Source organism: Cucurbita pepo, chromosome 11 (assembly GCF_057944985.1).
Source record: "Cucurbita pepo subsp. pepo isolate OVF chromosome 11, ASM5794498v1, whole genome shotgun sequence".
In the NCBI taxonomy this organism is placed as follows: domain Eukaryota; kingdom Viridiplantae; phylum Streptophyta; class Magnoliopsida; order Cucurbitales; family Cucurbitaceae; genus Cucurbita; species Cucurbita pepo.
The window spans coordinates 6,554,898-6,575,185 of NC_141808.1; the positions used below are offsets into that span (position 1 = coordinate 6,554,898).

Consider the following 20,288-nt stretch of genomic DNA (forward strand, 5'->3'; position numbering starts at 1 on the left):
AGGAGAAGAGAGGGAGCAATGAAATCCTCTTTAATACTCTAGTTTCATATCGAGGAGACTTGAAGGGTAATAAAAGGGTTAGGAATAATTCTTCTCCTAGAACCTTGTTAATAGAAAATACAACGATTATGGAAATAATCACCATTCATGACCCTCGGAAGTGGGCTTGAGAATCTATTAAAAGAAACTAAAATCTACCACAAAACTCAACAACTTATCTATATTTAATCTCTCTTAGCCGAGCCTTCCTCATTATAGTTGATTTTCTCATCATTTTCTGTTTTTCGACAGCAGTGGCACTCTGTTTTAGTTTTGTTTAAATAGTTAAAATCTCCAACACCCATTTGAATGTTACAAAAAAACTCACTTAATTTTCAGCGATAAAATTAACCAAAAAGATAGATTTCCTGTGGAATCGACAATTTACTTATTACTTGCTACTTGTGATAGTGTATACTTGCACTTATTCTTGTGAATTTTACATCATTTTATTATATACATCCACAAGCGATCAAGTTTTTGGTGTCATTGTCGGGGAACCTAATTTGGTTATTCTACTTGTTGTAGATTTTTGTGAGCTGGAGCCAACAAGAAGTCATAGTAAGCTGAGTTTTCCTACTGCTATATTCACTGCTGAAGAATTGAGTTTACTACTGCAGAATAATGTGTATGAACCCACCTACGGGTTTGGAATTTATTTTGGATCCTGAAATAGAGAGAACATTTAGACGAGGGTTGAGGGAGAAAAAGAAAATGACAGAACAGAATATACAGCAAATGGCCCAACTAAATCAGGAGTTTGAAATTCGAGTGATGATGGCTAATCAAGAGAGGATTACTGCCAATGCCATTCATTTAGCAGATGACAGAGAAAGAGCGATCCGAGCATATGCACACCCAGCTGTGGAAGAGCTAAATCCGTGCATCATTAGACCCGAAATACAAGCAACCACGTTTGATCTAAAACATGTGATGTTTCAAATGCTGCAAACCATTGGGCAATTTCATGGACTACCGTCGGAAGATCCTCACCTACACCTAAAGTCATTTTTGGGAGTTAGTGACTCATTTCGATTTCAAGGAGTGGATAAAGATGTGATTAGACTGAGCTTATTCCCATATTCATTGAGGGATGGTGCTAAATCATGGTTGAATACCTTAGCACCGGGAACAATTGATTCTTGGAATAGTCTAGCAGAGAAATTTTTGATCAAGTATTTCCCACCCACGAGAAATGCACGGTTCAAAAATGAGATTGTTGCTTTTCAACAGTTTGAAGATGAGACACTAAGTGAAGCTTGGGAGAGATTTAAGGAGATGCTTAGAAAGTGTTCTCACCATGGACTACCTCATTGTATACAAATGGAGACTTTCTACAATGGATTAAATATTGTTACTAAACAAGTAGTTGATGCTTCCGCCAATGGAGCTATTTTGTCAAAGACATACAATGAAGCATCTGAGATTTTAGAGAGAATAGCATCTAACAATTGTCAATGGGCCGATGTGAGAAGCAACCAAGGAAGGAAGACTCGAGGAGTACTTGAAGTTGATGCTTTGTCCTCTATCAATGCTCAACTAGCTTCGGTGACTAATATTTTACCAAATCTAGCGTTGGGGCAAGACTCCATATATCAAAGCACCAGTCCATACAGCTGCTTTAATTAACCAGACAGCAGCCGAATCTTGTGTATATTGTGGAGAGGAACACACCTTTGATCAATGTCCAAGCAATCCGGCCTCAATTTTCTATGTCGGGAATCAAGTTAGTCAAGGCAACCCAAAAATAACCCCTTCTCAAATACTTATAATCCGGGGTGGAGAAATCATCCAAATTTCTCATGGAAGGGACAAGGCTCGTACAACCAACAAATGCCCCCTAAAGCAAATTACCCTCTGGGTTTTGGAGTACAAAATCAATTGACATATGGTTCTCAACAAGCCACCACCCAAGGGGAAGGAACTAGCCAAGCTCAACACATACCGAGAACATCGCTTGAGAGCCTAATAAAGGAATATATGGCTAAAAATGATGCAGTGATACAAAGTCAACAAGCATTATTGCGAAATTTGGATGTTCAAGTAGGTCAATTAGCAAATGAGTTACGAAATAGACCTCTTGGTAAGTTGCCAGCAGACACCGAAATGCCAAAAAGAGAGGGAATGGAACAATGTCAAGCAATAGAGTTCAGAAGTGGGAAAGAAATACCCAGCAGAGGAGAAAAAATTAAAGAACACGGTGATAGTCGCTCTCAATAAACTGCTGATACACAGCAGAGAAAGGAGAAAGCCGTTGTGCAAGAAGAGCACAACAAAAATGATGCAGAAGCTGCTGTACAGAAAGAACACAGCAGAAATTATGCAGAAATTGTGAAGCCTCCTAAAACACAAACATCAGTCAGCAGTGGACAAGAAAGCAGAATATACACACCAACACCTCCTTTTCCACAAAGAATAAAAAGAAGGAAGGAAGAAGCCCACTTTGAGAAGTTCATGGACATATTTAAGGAAATTCACATAAATATACCATTAGTTGAAGCTTTGAAGCAAATGCCAAATTATGTGAAATTCTTGAAGGATGTGCTCACCAATAGAAGAAAGTTTGAAGAATTCAAGGTGGTACCATTGAATGAAGAGTGTAGTGCAATATTGAAAAACAAGATCCCGCTAAAGGAGAAAGACCCCGGTTCATTCACAATTCCAATATCAATAGGAGGGAAGAAGCTAGGTCGAGCATTATGTGATTTGGGATCAAGCATTAATCTAATGCCGCTGTCTATTTACAAAAAGTTATGTATTGGTGAAGCTAGACCAACTACAGTCACTCTTCAACTAGCAGATCGATCTTTCACTTATCCCAAATGAAAGATTGAGGACATCTTAATTCAAGTTGACAAATTCACATTTCCTGTAGATTTTATCATTTTAGATTATGAAGCCGATCATGATGTTCCAATTATTTTGGGGAGGCCATTTTTAAAGACCGAAAGAACATTAGTCGATGTCTACAAAGGAACCATCACGTTAAGAATTGGTGACCAAAAAGTTGAATTTAACATCTGTTGGGTTTTATGTCCTAAAACTCGTAGTTTGTAAACAAAAACATATTCTATTTTCAATAAAGTTATTATTGTTGTTTATTCAGTAAAGATTGTTATTGAAAAAAGTGAAATTTACGATCATTAATCTGAATCCAATAAACTAAGAACACTCTGGCTATAGTATGATTACTTGAACTATATGTATGGACATAAGAGTGGATCAAGTTCAAGTATATAGTCAAAATGATCTATAGTATAAGGATAAGGCTGAGTACCTTGTTCTGGGGACACTATGGATGCGGCCCACTTTTGTATATGATATAAACAATGTGATCACTAAATTGTACATGTGGAGACATGTGAGTGGGGGCATCCTATGCAATGAGTATTGCATAAGATCGGACCATGAAGAAAATCACTCTCACTTTATAATGTCGTTTACTGTTGAGACTGATTTTCTTTTCATTCGATAACCTAGGTAACTCAATTTTAATCCTGAGCTAACCATGAACTCCTGTTTATTCGGAATTATCCTTAGATTTGCATGGGTGAGAGTGGCTCTAGTTCGCCGACTCAATAGGCCTCCCATTTCAGGGGTAAGACTGGGTGAATGGCTGGGGACGTGGGGTGCAAGATGGAATTCTCTCCTACCCACTTTTAGGGATAGAAGGAATGTAGTTCCCTTAAGCACTGACTTCAGGTCTTGAACAAGGGGCCCCACCCTCTCATTGGCCTGAGAGGGATTCGGTTTACTGGTTGGACCACAAACCAATTATTCATTAGAGGATCAGTGAGACATAAGGAACAAGAAGTAACTTTAGGGGTAAAACGGTAAATTGACCCAGCTCTAGTTACGAACAACCTGTGAAGGATCGACTTACTAATCATGGTTATATCGAATGGACAGAAATATATCTATAGTGAGGGGAGTGCAACTACTAGGCTATAGTGGAGTGTCCTAGTAGTTAACGAATGTTGGTTAACAAGGTTAATGAGTTTAGCCGGTTAATGTTGGATCGTTGGAGCCCATGATCTATAGGTCCATTAGGTCCCTTTGCTAGCTCATATCGGACTAAACCATAGAACAGTGTGACGAGTGAGTTCGAAGTGTTCGAATTCAAATTAGGGAATATGCGCTACATATATACGATATATTTAACCGCATTTTTGTTTTATTTACGAATTAAACAAAAGGAGAGAATCGGAGATATTTAAATAAGATTTAAATATCTTAATCAGTTATGTGTCGAAATTGATTGGGATTGGCATTTGAATTAATATTAAATATTAATTAAATAGTTTAATTAATCATTTAATGTTACTTTAATTTGAAATTCATTATTCAAATTAATTGTTGAATTAAAATGAAGAAAGTCAAAATGTTGACTTCATTTAATGGAAAAATCCATGTTAGTGGAATTTTGAGGTGTCAAAATTTGGTTTAACCAAACTTGCATGTTTGCCAAATAAACCCCATAAGTTTGAGTGGAATTTTGAGTGTCAAAATTTTGTTAACTCAAACATGCATGCTTGCCACATAATCCCAAACATTTGAGTGGAATTTTAAGTGTCAAAATTTGGTGATCTCAAATTTGCATGAACATGCAAACATCACTCTTTAAATAGAGTGATCATTGTACATGGAAGGTCTTCTTGTTCTTGGTGGAAAACCTTGAGAAAAACCTCTTACAAACATCTCTTCACATATATAAAATCTCTTCCAAGTTTAGTCACTCACTGGATTCCACAATCCCGTTCTAAGGCCAGAGGATAGTGGAGAAGACACTAGTGGTGGTTCAAAACCGGTTCGTGAGGAAAAAGGAGTTTGAACTACAAAAGGTTAGTATCTAAACTAATTAAGTTTTAATACTTATGAACATGCTAGTTATATACTATAATTAATGTTCTTAAAATGCCTAAGATCCAAATTGCTTCCGCATGTGTTATATTAACACCATCAACATCAATGACAGCATGAAATATTCAGCAGTGACAAAAGAATGCTCAGCAGTGTATGAATTGACAGAACAACCAGCGACCGAGGAATGAGATGATGGGGAAAGCGGGCAGGAAGAAGACAGCAGCTGGAATGATAGAATAGAACAGTTAGCCGTTTTAGGTGAATTCAACAGAACTTTTGAGTCACTAGAATGTGAAGGAAGAAAGAGTTCATCGATGAGACCATCTATTGAGGAAGCGCCGCAGCTGGACTTGAAACCACTACCACCGAACCTTAAGTATGCTTATGTAAGTGACAAGAAGACACTACCCATCATCATCTCAGCGACACTATCCTCGACTCAAGAGGATATGCTCCTAGAAACATTGAAGAAGCACAAGGGGGCGATAGGTTGGACATTGGCGGATATAAAAGGAATTAGCCCTTCACTATGCATGCACAAAATACAATTGGAGGAAGGAAAAGTTAAGTCCATTGAACAACAAAGACGATTAAATCCCATGATGAAGGAGGTTGTTAGAAAGGAGGTTATCAAATGGCTAGATGCTGGAATAATTTATCCAATTGCAAACAGCAGCTAAGTCAGTCCTATTCAATGTGTTCCGAAGAAAGGAGGGATAACAGTAATGGCAAATGAGAACAATGAGTTGATCTCCACTAGAATAGTGAATGGATGGAGAATTTGCATGGATTATAGAAGGCTAAACAAAGCGACACGTAAGGATCATTTTCCCTTACCATTCATTGATCAAATGCTTGATAGGCTTGCTGGAAAGTCACATTATTGCTTCTTGGATGGTTATTCAGGATACAATCAAATTATAATCAGTCTAGAAGATCAAGAGAAAACTACATTCACATGCCCATATGGAATTTTTGCCTTTAGACGAATGCCCTTTGGACTATGTAATGCTCCAGCGACATTTCAACGTTGCATGATGGCCATTTTTACAGATATGGTAGAAACATTTATGAAGAAATTCATGGATGATTTTTCGGTTTATGGAGAATCTTTTGAGACTTGTTTGTGCAATTTAGGGAAGGTTTTACAAAGATGTGAAGAGAAGAATCTTGTACTGAATTGGGAAAAATGTCATTTTATGGTCAATGAGGGAATAGTGTTAGGCCACAAGATCTCAAGAAGAGAAATAGAAGTTGATAGAGCCAAGATAGAAGCTATTGAAAGATTGAATCCACCTACGTCAGTTAAAGGTATAAGAAGCTTTTTGGGCCATGCAGGATTTTATAGGAGGTTTATTAAAGATTTCTCCAAGATTGCAAAACTATTGTGTAGTTTGTTGGAGTCAAATAGAAAATTCGTTTTTGACAAACAATGCATGACTACCTTCCAAGCATTAAAGATAGCGCTGACCACAGCTCCTATAATGTCAACACCCGATTGGAATTCACCATTTGAGTTGATGTGTGATGCTAGTGGCCATGCTGTGGGGGCAATGGTAGGACAGAAAAAGGGGAAGGTACTTCATCCTATCTATTATGCCCAGCAAAACGTTGAATTAGGCTCAAGTGAATTATACAACAACTGAAAAAGAATTGTTGGCCGTAGTATTTGCTGTTGAAAAGTTCAGAGCTTATTTATTTGGAGCGAAGGTGAAAGTGTACACTGACCACGCAGCAATCAAGAACCTAATGATGAAACCGAATGCCAAGCCAAGATTAATTAGATGGATTCTACTGTTACAAGAGTTCGAGATAGAAATCGTTGACACGAAAGGAGCTAATAACCATGTAGCGGATCACTTATCTAGAATGGAGAACATGGAAGTGTTAGGCTATGGAGCCTGATACTTATTTATAGCTTGGTCAACGGTTATATCCGGTAAAGCTATATTTGGTAAAGCTATATATAGTAAAGCTATATATGGTAAAGCTATATCCAGTAAAGCTATATATGGTAAATAGCTATATATAGTAGATGGCTAAATCTGGTAAAGCTATATATAGTAAACTATACCATATATATATCTGGTCCGGTAGAGCTTTGAAAATGTACTTTCTATTCTCTGTACTCTCTTGTTGTACATGCCTGAAGTCATCAATAAAAAAATCCTTTTAGCCAGAGTTTCTCCTTGCAATTCTCTCTATCCTTTCCTTTGTGATCATCTAGATCGAGCGTGTGCATTGTTGTGCGATCCTAACAACTGGTATCAGAGCTAACGACTGATATCGATCCTAACAACTGGTATCAGAGCTAACGACTGATATCGATCTTAACAACTGGTATCAGAGCCAGCGGAAGTCAGAGCCAGGCGGAAGTCAGAGCCAGGCGGAGTCAGAGCTAGGCGGAAGTCAGAGCCAGACAGAAGTCAGAGCCAGGCAGAAGTCAGAGCCAGGCAAAATTCACCACGATCTGTGAAGATGTTAAGTTCAAAGATTGGAACTGAGAAGTTTGATGGATCCGATTTCGGTTTCTGGAAGATGCAGATTGAAGATTATTTGTACCAGAAAGATCTTCACGAACCTCTGTTGGGGGTGAAGCCGGATACCATGACCACAAAACAGTGGAAGCTCACTGATCGATAAGCCTTGGGGCTGATCTGGTTGACGCCATCTAGAAACGTGGCGTTCAACTTTATTAAGGAGAAGACAACGTCAGGTCTATTGAAGACGCTGTCGAATATGTACGAAAAATCGTCGGCTATGAACAAGGTGTATTTGATGCGCAGATTGTTATGAGTCCTTGTGAGAACTTCGTTATGAGCAAACATAAACGAGTTAGCTTCACAAAGACTGTTAGAGAATTGAAGAAAAGTACCGGAAGAAGTGGGTTGAAACTCCAGAAGGGGGTTGTGTCGCCCGGAAGCGTCGCTGAAGCTCCAGAGGGAGTTGCATCGGCTAAAAGCGTCGCTGAAGCTCCAGAGGGGGTTGCGTCGTCCGGAAGCGTCGCTGAAGCTCCAGAGGGAGTTGCGTCGACGGAAGCGTCGCTGAAGCCCCAGAGGGGGTTGCATCATCCAGAAGCGTCGCTGAAGCTCTAGAGGAGGTTGCATCGTCCGGCAGCGTCGCTGAAGCTCCAGAGGGGGTTGCATCGCCCGGAAGCGTCGCTGAAGCCCAGAGGGGGTTGCATCGTCCGAAAGCGTCGCTGAAGCTCCAGAGTGGGTTGCGTCGTCTGGAAGCGTCGTTGAAGCTCCAGAGGGGGTTGCGTCGTCTGAAAGCGTCGCTGAAGCTCCAGAGGGGGTTACGTCGTCCAGAAGCGTCGCTGAAGCTCCACAGGGGGTTGCGTCGTCCGGAAGCGTCGCTGAAGCTCCAGAGGGGGTTGCGTCGTTCGGAAGCGTCGCTGAAGCTCTAGAGGGGGTTGCGTCGTCCGGAAGCATCGTTGAAGCTCGAGAGGGGGTTGCGTCGTTCGGAAGCGTCGCTGAAGCTCCAGAGGGGGTTAGGTCGTCCGAAAGCGTAGCTGAAGCTCCAGAGGGGGTTGCGTCGCCCGGAAGCGTCGCTGAAGCTCCAAAGGGGGTTGCGTCGTCCGGAAGCGTCGCTGAAGCTCCAGAGGGGGTTGCGTCGTCCGGAAGCGTCGCTGAAGCTCCAGAGGGAGTTGCGTCGTCCGAAAGCGTCGCTGAAGCTCCAGAGGGGGTTGCGTCGTCCGGAAGCGTCGCTGAAGCTCCAGAGTGGGTTGCGTCGTTCGGAAGCGTCGCTGAAGCTCCAGAGTGGGTTGCGTTGTCCAGAAGCGTCGCTGAAGCTCCAGAGGGGGTTGCGTCGCCTGAAAGCGTCGCTGAAGCTCCAGAGGGGGTTGCGTCGCCCGGAAGTGTCGCTGAAGCTCCAGAGGGGGTTGTGTCATCCGCAAGCGTCGCTAAAGCTCTAGAGGAGGTTGTGTCGGCTGGAAGTGTCGCTGAAACTCCAGAGGAGGTTGCATGGCCCGGAAGACTCTTGCTGAAACACCAAAGGTGAAGCAAAGTGGGAGTTGATGTTGAGTTGCTCAAAGATTCACAGAGTGATGTTGTAGCGGATACTCATGAAACTCCTGAGACTCTTGCTGAGAAACTAGAGGTGAAGCAAGTGGGAGTTGATGTTGAGTTGCTCAAGGATTCACAGAGTGATGTTGTAGCGGATACTCAAGAAACTCTTGAGACTCTTGCTGAGAAACCAGAGGTGAAGCAAGTGGGAGTTGAGGTTGAGTTGCTCAAAGATTCACAAAGTGATGTTGTAGCGGATACTCAAGAAACTCCTGAGACTCTTGCTGAGAAACTAGAGGTGAAGCAAGTGGGAGTTGAGGTTGAGTTGCTCAAAGATTCACAGAGTAATGTTGTAGCGGATACTCAAGGAACTCCTGAGACTCTTGCTGAGAAACCAGAGGTGAAGCAAGTGGGAGTTGAGGTTGAGTTGCTCAAAGATTCACCGAGTGATGTTGTAGCAGATACTCAAGAAACTCCTGAGACTCATGCTGTTGGCGAGGAACCCAGTCTATCATTCAAAACACAGAAGGCGATACCATTTCACTCGGAGGTTCGTTGAAGATGGTGATGTGTTTTGAGAAGATAGAGGGTGCAAAGAATCCAGCAAACATGTTGACAAAATGTGTTGATGTTGGAATATTGAGGTTGTGTAAAACCTCAATTGGTATGGTGCAGTGAAGATGCTCATGGTCGTTTGAGAGTGAAATTCTTGGTTGACTAGATTAGTCTCCAAGTGGGAGAATTGTTAGGCTATGGAGCCTGATACTTATTTATAGCTTGGTCAACGGTTATATCCGGTAAATCTATATTTGGTAAAGCTATATATAGTAAAGCTATATATGGTAAAGCTATATTCGGTAAAGCTATATATGGTAAATAGCTTTATATAGTAGATGGCTAAATCTGGTAAAGCTATATATAGTAAACTTTATCATATATATATCTGGTCCGGTAGAGCTTTGAAAATGTACTTTCTATTCTCTGTACTCTCTTGTTGTACATGCCTGAAGTCATCAATAAAAAAATTCTTTTAGCCAGAGTTTCTCCTTGCAATTCTCTCTATCCTTTCCTTTGTGATCATCTAGATCGAGCGTGTGCGTTGTTGTGCGATCCTAACAACTGGTATCAGAGCTAACTATTGATATCGATCCTAACAACTGGTATCAGAGCTATTGACTGATATCGATCCTAACAACTAGTATCAGAGCTAACGACTGATATCGATCCTAACAGGAAGAAAAGGTCAATAGCAAAGAAATTGATGATGCGTTTCCGGATGAACAGCTGCTTGGGATAAACAGCAGTAGCAGCAGCTACAGTAGTAGCAGAATGACAGCAACTCCATGATATGCAGACATAGCAAATTTTTTGGCTTGTGCCATCATACCCGAAGAGAAAAATTATCAACAAAGGAAGAGGTTTTCCATGAATCCAAAAGTTACATTTGGGATGAATCTTTTCTTTTTAAATAATGTGGAGACGACATAATGAAAAGATGCATTCCAGACAATGAAATACCAACAATTCTTGAACAATGTCATGCATCTCCATATAGAGGTCATTTTGGAGGGCAAAGGACAGCAGCCAAGGTATTTCAATCGAGTTTCTATTGGCCAACAATTTTCAAAGATGCAAAAGAATTTTGCAAGGGTTGTGATCAATGTCAAAGGACGGGAAATATCAGTAAAAAAAATGAGCTACCCCTGAATTCAATTCTAGAAGTGGAACTTTTTGATGTATGGGGCATTGACTTTATGGGGCCATTTCCGCCATCTTATGGGAACTTATATATTCTAGTGGCTGTTGACTATGTGTCTAAAGGGTATAAGTGTCTTGACACCGATTCTGGTCGTGTCTATATGTCTAGAGATGTCATATTTGATGAAAATGTTTTTCCATTCAAGAGAGCCCCACCTAATTCTTCCCCAATCATGTAGTCGACGCATAATGCCCCCGATTTGTGCACCTTGCATTTGGGTAATAGCAGTACTAATTTGGAGAATGATCACATGCATATGCCTGGGCCTACTAACTCTTTGGATGCAGAAAATTTGGTGTCTACATCAGCTTCGAAATTGCTGCAACAATCCTCCGCGTCGCTGCCATGCGAATCGGCGTTGGTTGTTCCACCAATGATTGAGGCCTCGGCTCCTCCACCAGCAGATGATATTGCGCAATGCCCAGTCGAATCCTCGGCCGCTGGTCAACCAACTGTTGTAGCATCGGTTGCTCCTCTCGCAACGGCTGATACGGCCATCCCCTCAAATGTGGATCCTGCACCTACTACTCATCCGTATGGTACTCGATTGAAGCACAATATCAAGGAACCCAAGGTGCGTACAGATGGAACAGTAACATATCTTGTAGTTCGGTCTTCTGCCTCTGAACCTACTTCACATATTACTGCTATGAATCATCCCCTCTGGTGTCAGGCAATGAATGATGAATTTCAAGCACTTCAAACAAATAAGACATGACACTTAGTTCCTCCTCGTGCTGGTCTTAACGTTATTGATTGCAAATGGGTTTTCAAACTCAAGCAAAAGCCAGATGACTCTATTGATTGCTACAAAGCACGCCTGGTTGCTAAAGGTTTTAAACAGCAGTATGGCGTTGATTATGATGATACCTTTAGTCCAGTTGTTAAGCCCACTACCATTCGGCTCTTATTATCTCTTGCTATTTCTCGTGGTTGGGCTATTCGGCAGATTGATATTCAAAATGCTTTTCTTCATGGCTTTCTTAATGAAGATGTTTATATGAAGCAGCCCCCTGGATTTGTGGATTCTCAATACTCTATTTATCTCTGCAAGCTGGATAAGTCGCTTTATGGCCTTAAACAAGCTCCGCGTGCCTTGTTTTCTCGCCTTAGCTCCAAACTATTACAGCTGGATTTTACACCTTCAAAGGCTGATGTCTCTCTTTTCATTTTTAACAAAACGGGCATTCAGATGTGTATCCTCATCTACGTTGATGACATTATTATCATCAGCTCATCTTCTACGGCTACTGAGAAACTTCTTACACAGCTTCAGGATGATTTTGCCATCAAGGATCTTGGTATTTTGAGTTATTTTCTTGGGATTGAGGTCTGCCATGCTTCCAGTGGACTTATTCTGACACAGCATAAATACATTCGAGATTATTAGCCAGAACCAATATGCTCACCTCCAAAGGTGTGCTCACACCTATGCTTCCCAGTGAGAAGTTGTTATTGAATGGTGGTGAAAAGCTCTCACCTGAGGATACTACTCGCTATCGAAGTGTCGTTGGTGCTCTCCAATATTTGTCTCTGACACGTCCTGATATATCCTTCTATGTCAACAGAGTGTGTTAGTTCATGTCCTCTCCGACTTCTATACATTAAGTGGCAGTCAAACGAATTCTTCGTTATCTACATGACATTATTGATATGGGTTTGTGTCTTACAAAGTCTAGCACGGATTTGTTGAGTGCCTTTTCAGATGCTGATTGGGGTGGGAATCTTGATGATCATCGAAGCACTGGAGGCTATGTGATCTTCTTTGGTGACAATCTTATCTCTTGGAGTTCGAGGAAACAATCGACAGTTTCTCGTTCTAGTATGGAAGCCGAATATAAGGCGGTTGTTGATGCCACTGCCGAATTAATTTGGATCCAAGTCCTCTTGCGTGAGCTCGGGATCTCGCAAGCGCGAGCGCCTAGCCTATGGTGTGACAACATTGGTGCCACCTACCTATCCGCCAATCCAATCTTTCATCGACGGACGAAGCATGTTGAGGTTGATTATCACTTCGTTCGTGAACGAGTATCGACTCGTCAGCTTGATGTTCAACTCATATCTTCCAAGGATCAGCTCGTCGATATCATGATAAAGCCACTGCCAGCTCTTTCTTTTAGCTATTTTAGGCGCAATCTAAAATTAGTAGTACATCGTCTAGATTGAGGGGGGGTGTTAAACATAAAATAGATCATATCTGTATATGCTAAGATAATCTAGGATTTACTAGTTTGTTACCAAATCTATGATTTCATGGTTTGTTATCAAATCATAGATTTGGAATGTAATCTTAATTATACACATCTATAAATACATGAGGTCGTGACCCATATAGGTCATCGTGCCATTCAATCTAACCGTGGTTACCCATTCCAATATAACAATAATATGTTTCTTTAGTTTTAGTGGGTGTAATTGACAATGAAACCTAATTTTACTCATATAAAAGTGGAACAAATCCAGCACAAATATTCTCATATTTACAAAATGAAATCATTTTCAACACTTTCACGGTCTCTCCTATTCTCATTGTTCTTTGCTACCCTATTTACTAACATCGATGGAAAAATCTTCCGAAACCCACCGATTATAGTAAACATAACAAATGTTCTAAGAAATCATGATCAGCTCACTATTCACTGCAAATCTGGTGATGATGACTTGGGAGGCCATCATCTCCCACCTTTGAGCAATTACACTTTTAGTTTTCGACCAAACTTTTGGGGCTCAACACAGTTTTACTGCACCTTCCAGTGGTCTGGCTGGTTGCATTACTTTGATATATACCAGAATGATAGAGATAGAACTAAATGCAACGATACTCTATGTTTGTGGTCAGTGGTTGAACATGGTATTTGTATGTTCAATTATAAAACCAAATTGTATGATATTTGCTACACATGGCCGGTTAAATGAATATAAAAAATTGATATATCCATGAATTGGAGGGTTTTGATTATGATATTATAATAAATCGATATAAATTTGATACGGTGTATTAGTTTTAATGAATTATATTATTAATATTTGTTAAGGTATTTCAATGCATAAAATACTTATTTATTAATTTCTTCCACTTTGATCTAAATTATTTGCCCTCATTTATCGAAATCTCCCATCATTTTTTCGAACAGAAATCAAACTCAAATATGACAAGAATACAAAACCAAATTAACTTTCTTTATTTTTTTATTAGTTATAAAATTTAAACATCTCATTAGCTTTTAATGTTACGTTACTTGTCTATATTATTTCGATGAAAATTTGGCGCAGTCTCGAAGAATATCATTATTTTTATTTGCTAATCTATTTACTATGGAATTATCAATTGAATTTATAGCCACCCAATCAAAATAATTCATTTGATAAGCTTGTTCAAATTGACATGATTAGTGTCACGGTCTTACATCAAAATGCTTCCACTAATGAGAAACTGTCGTATTATAGTAGTTTGACCCATACATTTTGACCGTTTGCAAATAAGGTATGAACTACCCTATGCATAATTTAGTAGATACGGTATGAATTAAGATCACAAAGTTCGGTAGTTCAATTTCTTACTCCTAAAATGTTGAACTTAAAAAAATGAAAATTTAGAGACCTATTGGACAGTCTTAGGTTTACGGACCACATAGATATAAAGTTGAAAGTTTGTCGTGGACTAAACGTATAATATAGATAACTTTGAATGTCCAATACCCTTTTACTCTTACATGATTTTAAAACTTCATCATAAAGTATGTATTCCATCTTATTGGAGGTCCTAATGACGATGAAAGAGATGTCATTCTACAAATGGGTCAAACCCTTACCTTGTTTAAGATATTTGAAGGTGGAGAATATAGGGCTTGGATTCTTTGCTCCGACTAGTCTATGAATCCACAAGTAATGAGAGTCGAGATGGTCACTATTGAGAGTTGAGATTCTATATGGGTCAAACCCCTTACCTTGTTTAAGATCTTTGCTCCAATAGGTTGAGAGTCGAGATTCGATGGATTTTGTGCAGATGGTCACTGTTGATCATCTGATTCTTGTCATAATGGCAGTTTCGTAATTATCCATATCCTCAGGGGTCATTAGGTAGTTTGTCACTTTCAGAATATATTATTACTATTTTTCTTAAAAAAAAATCCATAATTTTCCTAACAATTCTTCATCCCTTCTTGGTCATTTTTAAGACTGTTGTCCTTGATCAATCCTCTTAATTTCTTTTCTTGCATTCATTGGGTCTTACATGGATGGCTTTTCTTCATTTTTTGGTGTGTTACATTGGATAAGGAAGGATAAGTAGGTAAACAAAGAAATGGTGCAAAACTATATTACCCCTAAGGATATCTAACTATGGTTCATGACCTAAAAGACCTCCAAATGCTATTAAATTATGTGGTAGACCTTATTATGTGATGTCTGAAGATGTGAAGATGTTTGAAAGTTATTGGAACACGTTGATTAGAAAAACCAAGAATTAGAGATAAAATGACCAAAATGCCCATAGGACTACTTATTTAAATTCAAGGTCTATATGTGCTCCAAATGACTTGCTACTTCTTTTAAGGCCTATTCGTAAGGACAAGGAGTTATGTTCAATAGTTCAAGTTGATTAGAGCAAGCTTGGAACCTAAAGCAAGTTAGGACCAAAGAAACACCTAAAGAAAACACCTCAAGACACAAAAGTCAAGACCCTTCTAGAATCCTCTAAGGAATTCATTATGAATGTAAGACCTTCTAGAACAACCCATGTTTGTTATTACGATGTATTCATATGTTTACGAATGCATGTTATAACTTATGCCTCAAGGAGTTATGAACCTTAGAAACTTACAAGATTGAGAATCAAGAACAATATAGCTCCTTTCAAAAATTATTCAGAGGATGCTTTATTGAATCCTAGAACAAATGCAAAATCTAAGCAATAGTTCAGTAACATAACCATTACCTCATATACTACAAACTCTGAAAATACTTTATAGGTTCTTTTATATTATCGATGTTACTCCCTTCCCTGTTTCATGTTAACTTCTTGACAGTAATGGCCTGTCCAGAATGCATCACTGCCTTGTATACAGTCCCGCCATAAGCACACATCTCGTGAAAAGTAATAGTGGCCTCAATTAGATCTTGGGAAGAAATTCTTTCCTTAGGTGGGAAATAGACATATGAATCCATAGATTTTCTTTCCTTATTTTGCTCCATTTCGAATGGATGTCTCGTGCAATATAAGATGATCATAATTAGAACGATAGAAACTTCACCTACCTTAAAAGATGGAGACGATGAATCTCCATTGCAGTTGTCAAGAGGTCCACCACAGAGCCCCTCTTTTTCAAAGAATCTACTAGTGGGCATGTTCTGAAATTTTTTTTTTGAAGGGATCGGATGTCCCACGTTATGCTATATTGCTATGTCGTAGCAAAATTAGTAGATCTTGTACTCAAAATAGAATGATTGTTCTTCAACTAGGTATACTTTTTACGACAAAAACTTCTATTTCACATTTGTTAAATTTTCCTTACATATTAACTAACATTTTGTTTGTCAAGAAAAACATATTAGTTTGATTAAAATAATAATAATAAAAAAAAATCTCAGACAAAAAATCAATTGACTCACTACTAAATTTATGTAATATATATAATATTACAATTATTAGAACAAAAATATATTTATCCATATAATAATTAAAAAAGATGTTAAAGTAATATTCTTGTCAATTTATCTCAAATTTCATTTTATTTTACTTTTTTTTTTCTTTTTTACTTTGAATTTATTAAATTTGGTTGAAAAAGTAATTTATGAAAAAACAATACTATGTGAATAAGTGTGACTTCTGAGTAAATTATGGGTAAATGAATCACCTAAGATCAAATCCTTATAAGAGCGAGCGTGAGGATAAGATGGCTAAGAAATGTTTAAAAGACTTAAAAGTCACTACCTATACAACCAAGGAGCACCTTCCTTTATGGTAGCTCAATCATAGGACCACATGGTTAAGCATGCTTTACTCGGAGCAATTATATGTTGGAAGACCTTTTAGAAATTTTCCTAGGATGCATGTGAATGAGGACAAAGTGATAACTATCTAAAAGTAAAGTCATATCAAGTCTTTTTGGAGTTAATATTGCACTCTTATTCACCATTTTCTCATTTATAGCCCCATTTATTCTACTTAGTGAGCATGAAATCGTTTATTGCGGTCCAATGTGAAAATTTCAGACATTTATGCTAAATCATGTGGGAGTAGCGAATTTGGAAACAAATGAGGGATGACATGGAAATGATAAATCCACGTCAGCAGTCCAAGTGGGTCATTGACTACCCAATGAGAAACATCCTATGTGTACTACTTATTTCTTTTCAGCCCTAATGGGGAACTCATGCTCAATATAAAAGGAAAAGGAAGACCAAGAGGAGAAGAGCCACATTTTGGGGAGAAAATCGAATTACACAGCAACAGCTTATGCTTCAGTGAACTGTTGTGAAACTAGAGATGAAGAAGAAAACCCTAATCCTGCAGCTGTTGACAGCAGAAGGAAATGGAGACCAACAAGGATTGATTAGAGCAAAGAGGTGGATGTGAGAGCTCAAGAGAAGGGAACTTCCATTGACGAACGACAACAAACCGGGATAACTCTATATTTCCTTATTCTCTTTCCTTATTCCAACAATTTTACATGATGAAGATGCGGATTCCTTTGTTTAATTCAGTTTGTATGGAAAGCTAAACTTAATAGGGGAGGCGAGAGAGTTCTATATAATTTAAGTATGTTGACGATATGATTTTATTTTATTAAAGAGTTGTTGTTAATGATTGACATGTATGTTTAATTAGCTACTTTACATACATAGTTGTTCTCTTATTCAGGAGAAGAGAGGGAGCAATGAAATCCTCTTTAATACTCTAGTTCCATAGCAAGGAGACTTGAAGGATAATAGAAGGGTTAGGAATAATTCTTCTCCTAGAGCCTTGTTAATAGAAATTACAACGATTATGGAAATAATCACCATTCATGACCCTCGGAAGTGGGCTTAAGAATCTATTAAAAGGAACTAAAATCTACCGCAAAACTCAACAACTAAAATCTCTCATGATTTTCTCAACAACTCGTGTTTTAGTTTTGTTCAAATAGTTAAAATCTCCAACACCCATTTGAATGTTATAAAAAAAACTCACTTAATTTCCGGCGATAAAATTAACCAAAAAGATAGGTTCCCTGTGGAATCGATAATTTACTTATTACTTGCTACTTGTAATAGTGTTACTTGTACTTATTTTTGTGAATTTTACATCATTTTATTATATACATCCACAAGCGATCAAGTTTTTGGCGCCGTTGCCGGGGAACCTAATTTGGTTATTTTACTTGTTGTAGATTTTTGTGAGCTGGAGCCAACAAGAAGTCATAGTAAGCTGAGTTTTTCTAATGCTATATTCACTGCTGAAGAATTGAGTTTACTACTGAAGAATAATGTGTATGAACCCACCTACGGGTTTGGAATTTATTTTGGATCCTGAAATAGAGAGAACATTTAGACGAAGGTTGAGGGAGAAAAAGAAAATGACAGAACAAAATATACAACAAATGACCCAACTAAATCGGGAGTTTGAAAATCCAGTGATGATGGCTAATAAAAAGAGAATTACTGCCAATGTCATTCATTTAGCAGATGACAGAGAAAGAGCGATCCGAGCATATGCACACCCAGCTGTGGAAGAGCTAAATCCATGCATCATTAGACCCGAAATACAAGCAACCACGTTTGAGCTAAAACCTGTGATGTTTCAAATGCTGCAAACCATTGGGCAATTTCATGGACTACCATCGGAAGATCCTCACCTACACCTAAAGTCATTTTTGGGAGTTAGTGACTCATTTCGATTTCAAGGAGTGGATAAAGATGTGATTAGACTGAGCTTATTCCCATATTCATTGAGGGATGGTGCTAAATCATGGTTGAATACCTTAGCACCGGGAACAATTGATTTGTGGAATAGTCTAGCAAAGAAATTTTTGATCAAGTACTTCCCACCCACGAGAAATGCACGGTTTAGAAATGAGATTGTTGCTTTTCAACAGTTTGAAGATGAGACACTAAGTGAAGCTTGGGAGAGATTTAAGGAGATGCTTAGAAAGTGTCCTCACCATGGACTACCTCATTGTATACAAATGGAGACTTTCTACAATGGATTAAATATTGCTACTAAACAAGTAGTTGATGCTTCTGCCAATGGAGCTATTTTGTCAAAGACATACAATGAAGCATGTGAGATTTTAGAGAGAATAGCATCTAACAATTGTCAATGGGCCGATGTGAGAAGCAACCAGGGAAGGAAGACTCGAGGAGTACTTGATAGTTATGCTTTGTCCTCTATCAATGCTCAACTAGCTTTGGTAACTAATATTTTACAAAATCTAGCGTTGGGGCAAGACTCCATGATCAAAGCACCAGTCCATACAGCTGCTGTAATTAACCAGACAGCATCCGAATCTTGTGTATATTGTGGAGAGGAACACACCATTGATCAATGTCCAAGCAATTCGGCCTCAATTTTCTATGTCGGGAATCAAGTTAGTCAAGGCAACCCGAAAAATAACCCCTTCTCAAATACTTATAATCCGGGGTGGAGAAATCATCCAAATTTCTCATGGAAGGGACAAGGCTCGTACAACCAACAAATGCCCCTAAAGCAAATTACCCTCCGGGTTTTGGATTACAAAATCAATTGACATATGGTTCTCAACAAGCCACCACCCAAGGGGAAGGAACTAGCCAAGCTCAACACATACCGGGAACATCGCTTGAGAGCCTAATAAAGGAATATATGGCTAAAAGTGATGCTGTGATACAAAGTCAACAAGCATCATTGCGAAATTTGGAAGTTCAAGTAGGTCAATTAGCAAATGAGTTACGAAATAGACCTCTTGGTAAGCTGCCAGCAGACACCGAATTGCCAAAAAGAGAGGGAATGGAACAATGTCAAGCAATAGAGTTGAGAAGTGGGAAAGAAATACACAGCAGAGGAGAACAAATTAAAGAACACGGTGATATTCGCTCTCAAGAAACTGCTGATACACAGCAGAGAAAGGAGAGCTGTTGTGCAAGAAGAGCACAACAAAAATGATGCAGAAGCTACTATACAGAAAGAACACAACAGAAATTATGCAGAAATTGTGAAGCCTCCTAAAACACAAACATCAGTCAGCAGTGGACAAGAAAGCAGAATATACACACCAACACCTCCTTTTCCACAAAGAATAAAAAGAAAGAAGGAAGAAGCCCACTTTGAGAAGTTCATGGACATATTTAAGGAAATTCACATAAATATACCATTAGTTGAAGCTTTGAAGCAAATGCCAAATTATGTGAAATTCTTGAAGGATGTGCTCACCAATAGAAGAAAGTTTGAAGAATTCAAGGTGGTACCATTGAATGAAGAGTGTAGTGCAATATTGAAAAACACGATCCCACTAAAGAAGAAAGACCCCGGTTCATTCACAATTCCAATATTAATAGGAGGGAAGAAGCTAGGTCGAGCATTATGTGATTTGGGATCAAGCATTAATCTAATGTCGCTGTCTATTTACAAAAAGTTAGGTATTGGTGAACCTAGACCAACTACAGTC

The 20,288-nt window shown here is 38.9% G+C and overlaps 2 protein-coding genes, 2 non-coding genes and 1 pseudogene across 4 annotated transcripts; 3 read left to right on the forward strand and 2 right to left on the reverse strand.

Moving 5' to 3' along the window:
* The first annotated feature begins 663 nt into the window (after positions 1-663).
* On the forward strand, positions 664-1,668 carry LOC147790175 (uncharacterized). The gene has a single exon (XM_087128369.1). The coding sequence runs from the start codon at positions 664-666 to the stop codon at positions 1,666-1,668; it is 1,005 nt and encodes a 334-aa protein (XP_086984495.1).
* On the reverse strand, positions 1,241-1,346 carry LOC111783734 (small nucleolar RNA R71). The gene has a single exon (XR_002813416.2). It is a non-coding gene; the product is annotated as a small nucleolar RNA R71 (small nucleolar RNA).
* A 204-nt stretch (positions 1,669-1,872) lies between the features above and the next one.
* LOC147790176 (uncharacterized) lies at positions 1,873-6,081 on the forward strand (annotated as a pseudogene).
* Positions 6,082-18,245: 12,164 nt separating this feature from the next.
* LOC147790177 (uncharacterized) lies at positions 18,246-18,989 on the forward strand (the record flags this gene model as incomplete). Its single annotated transcript, XM_087128295.1, has 1 exon — positions 18,246-18,989. A coding segment is annotated over exon 1 (744 nt), but the record flags the coding sequence as incomplete, so codon positions are not given.
* LOC147790178 (small nucleolar RNA R71) lies at positions 18,709-18,814 on the reverse strand. The gene has a single exon (XR_015423054.1). It is a non-coding gene; the product is annotated as a small nucleolar RNA R71 (small nucleolar RNA).
* Positions 18,990-20,288: the final 1,299 nt, after the last annotated feature.

Coding starts and splice junctions, on each gene's coding strand:
- LOC147790175 (XM_087128369.1), top strand. CDS start 664: ATGTGTATGAACCCACCTACGGGTTTGGAATTTATTTTGGATCCTGAA.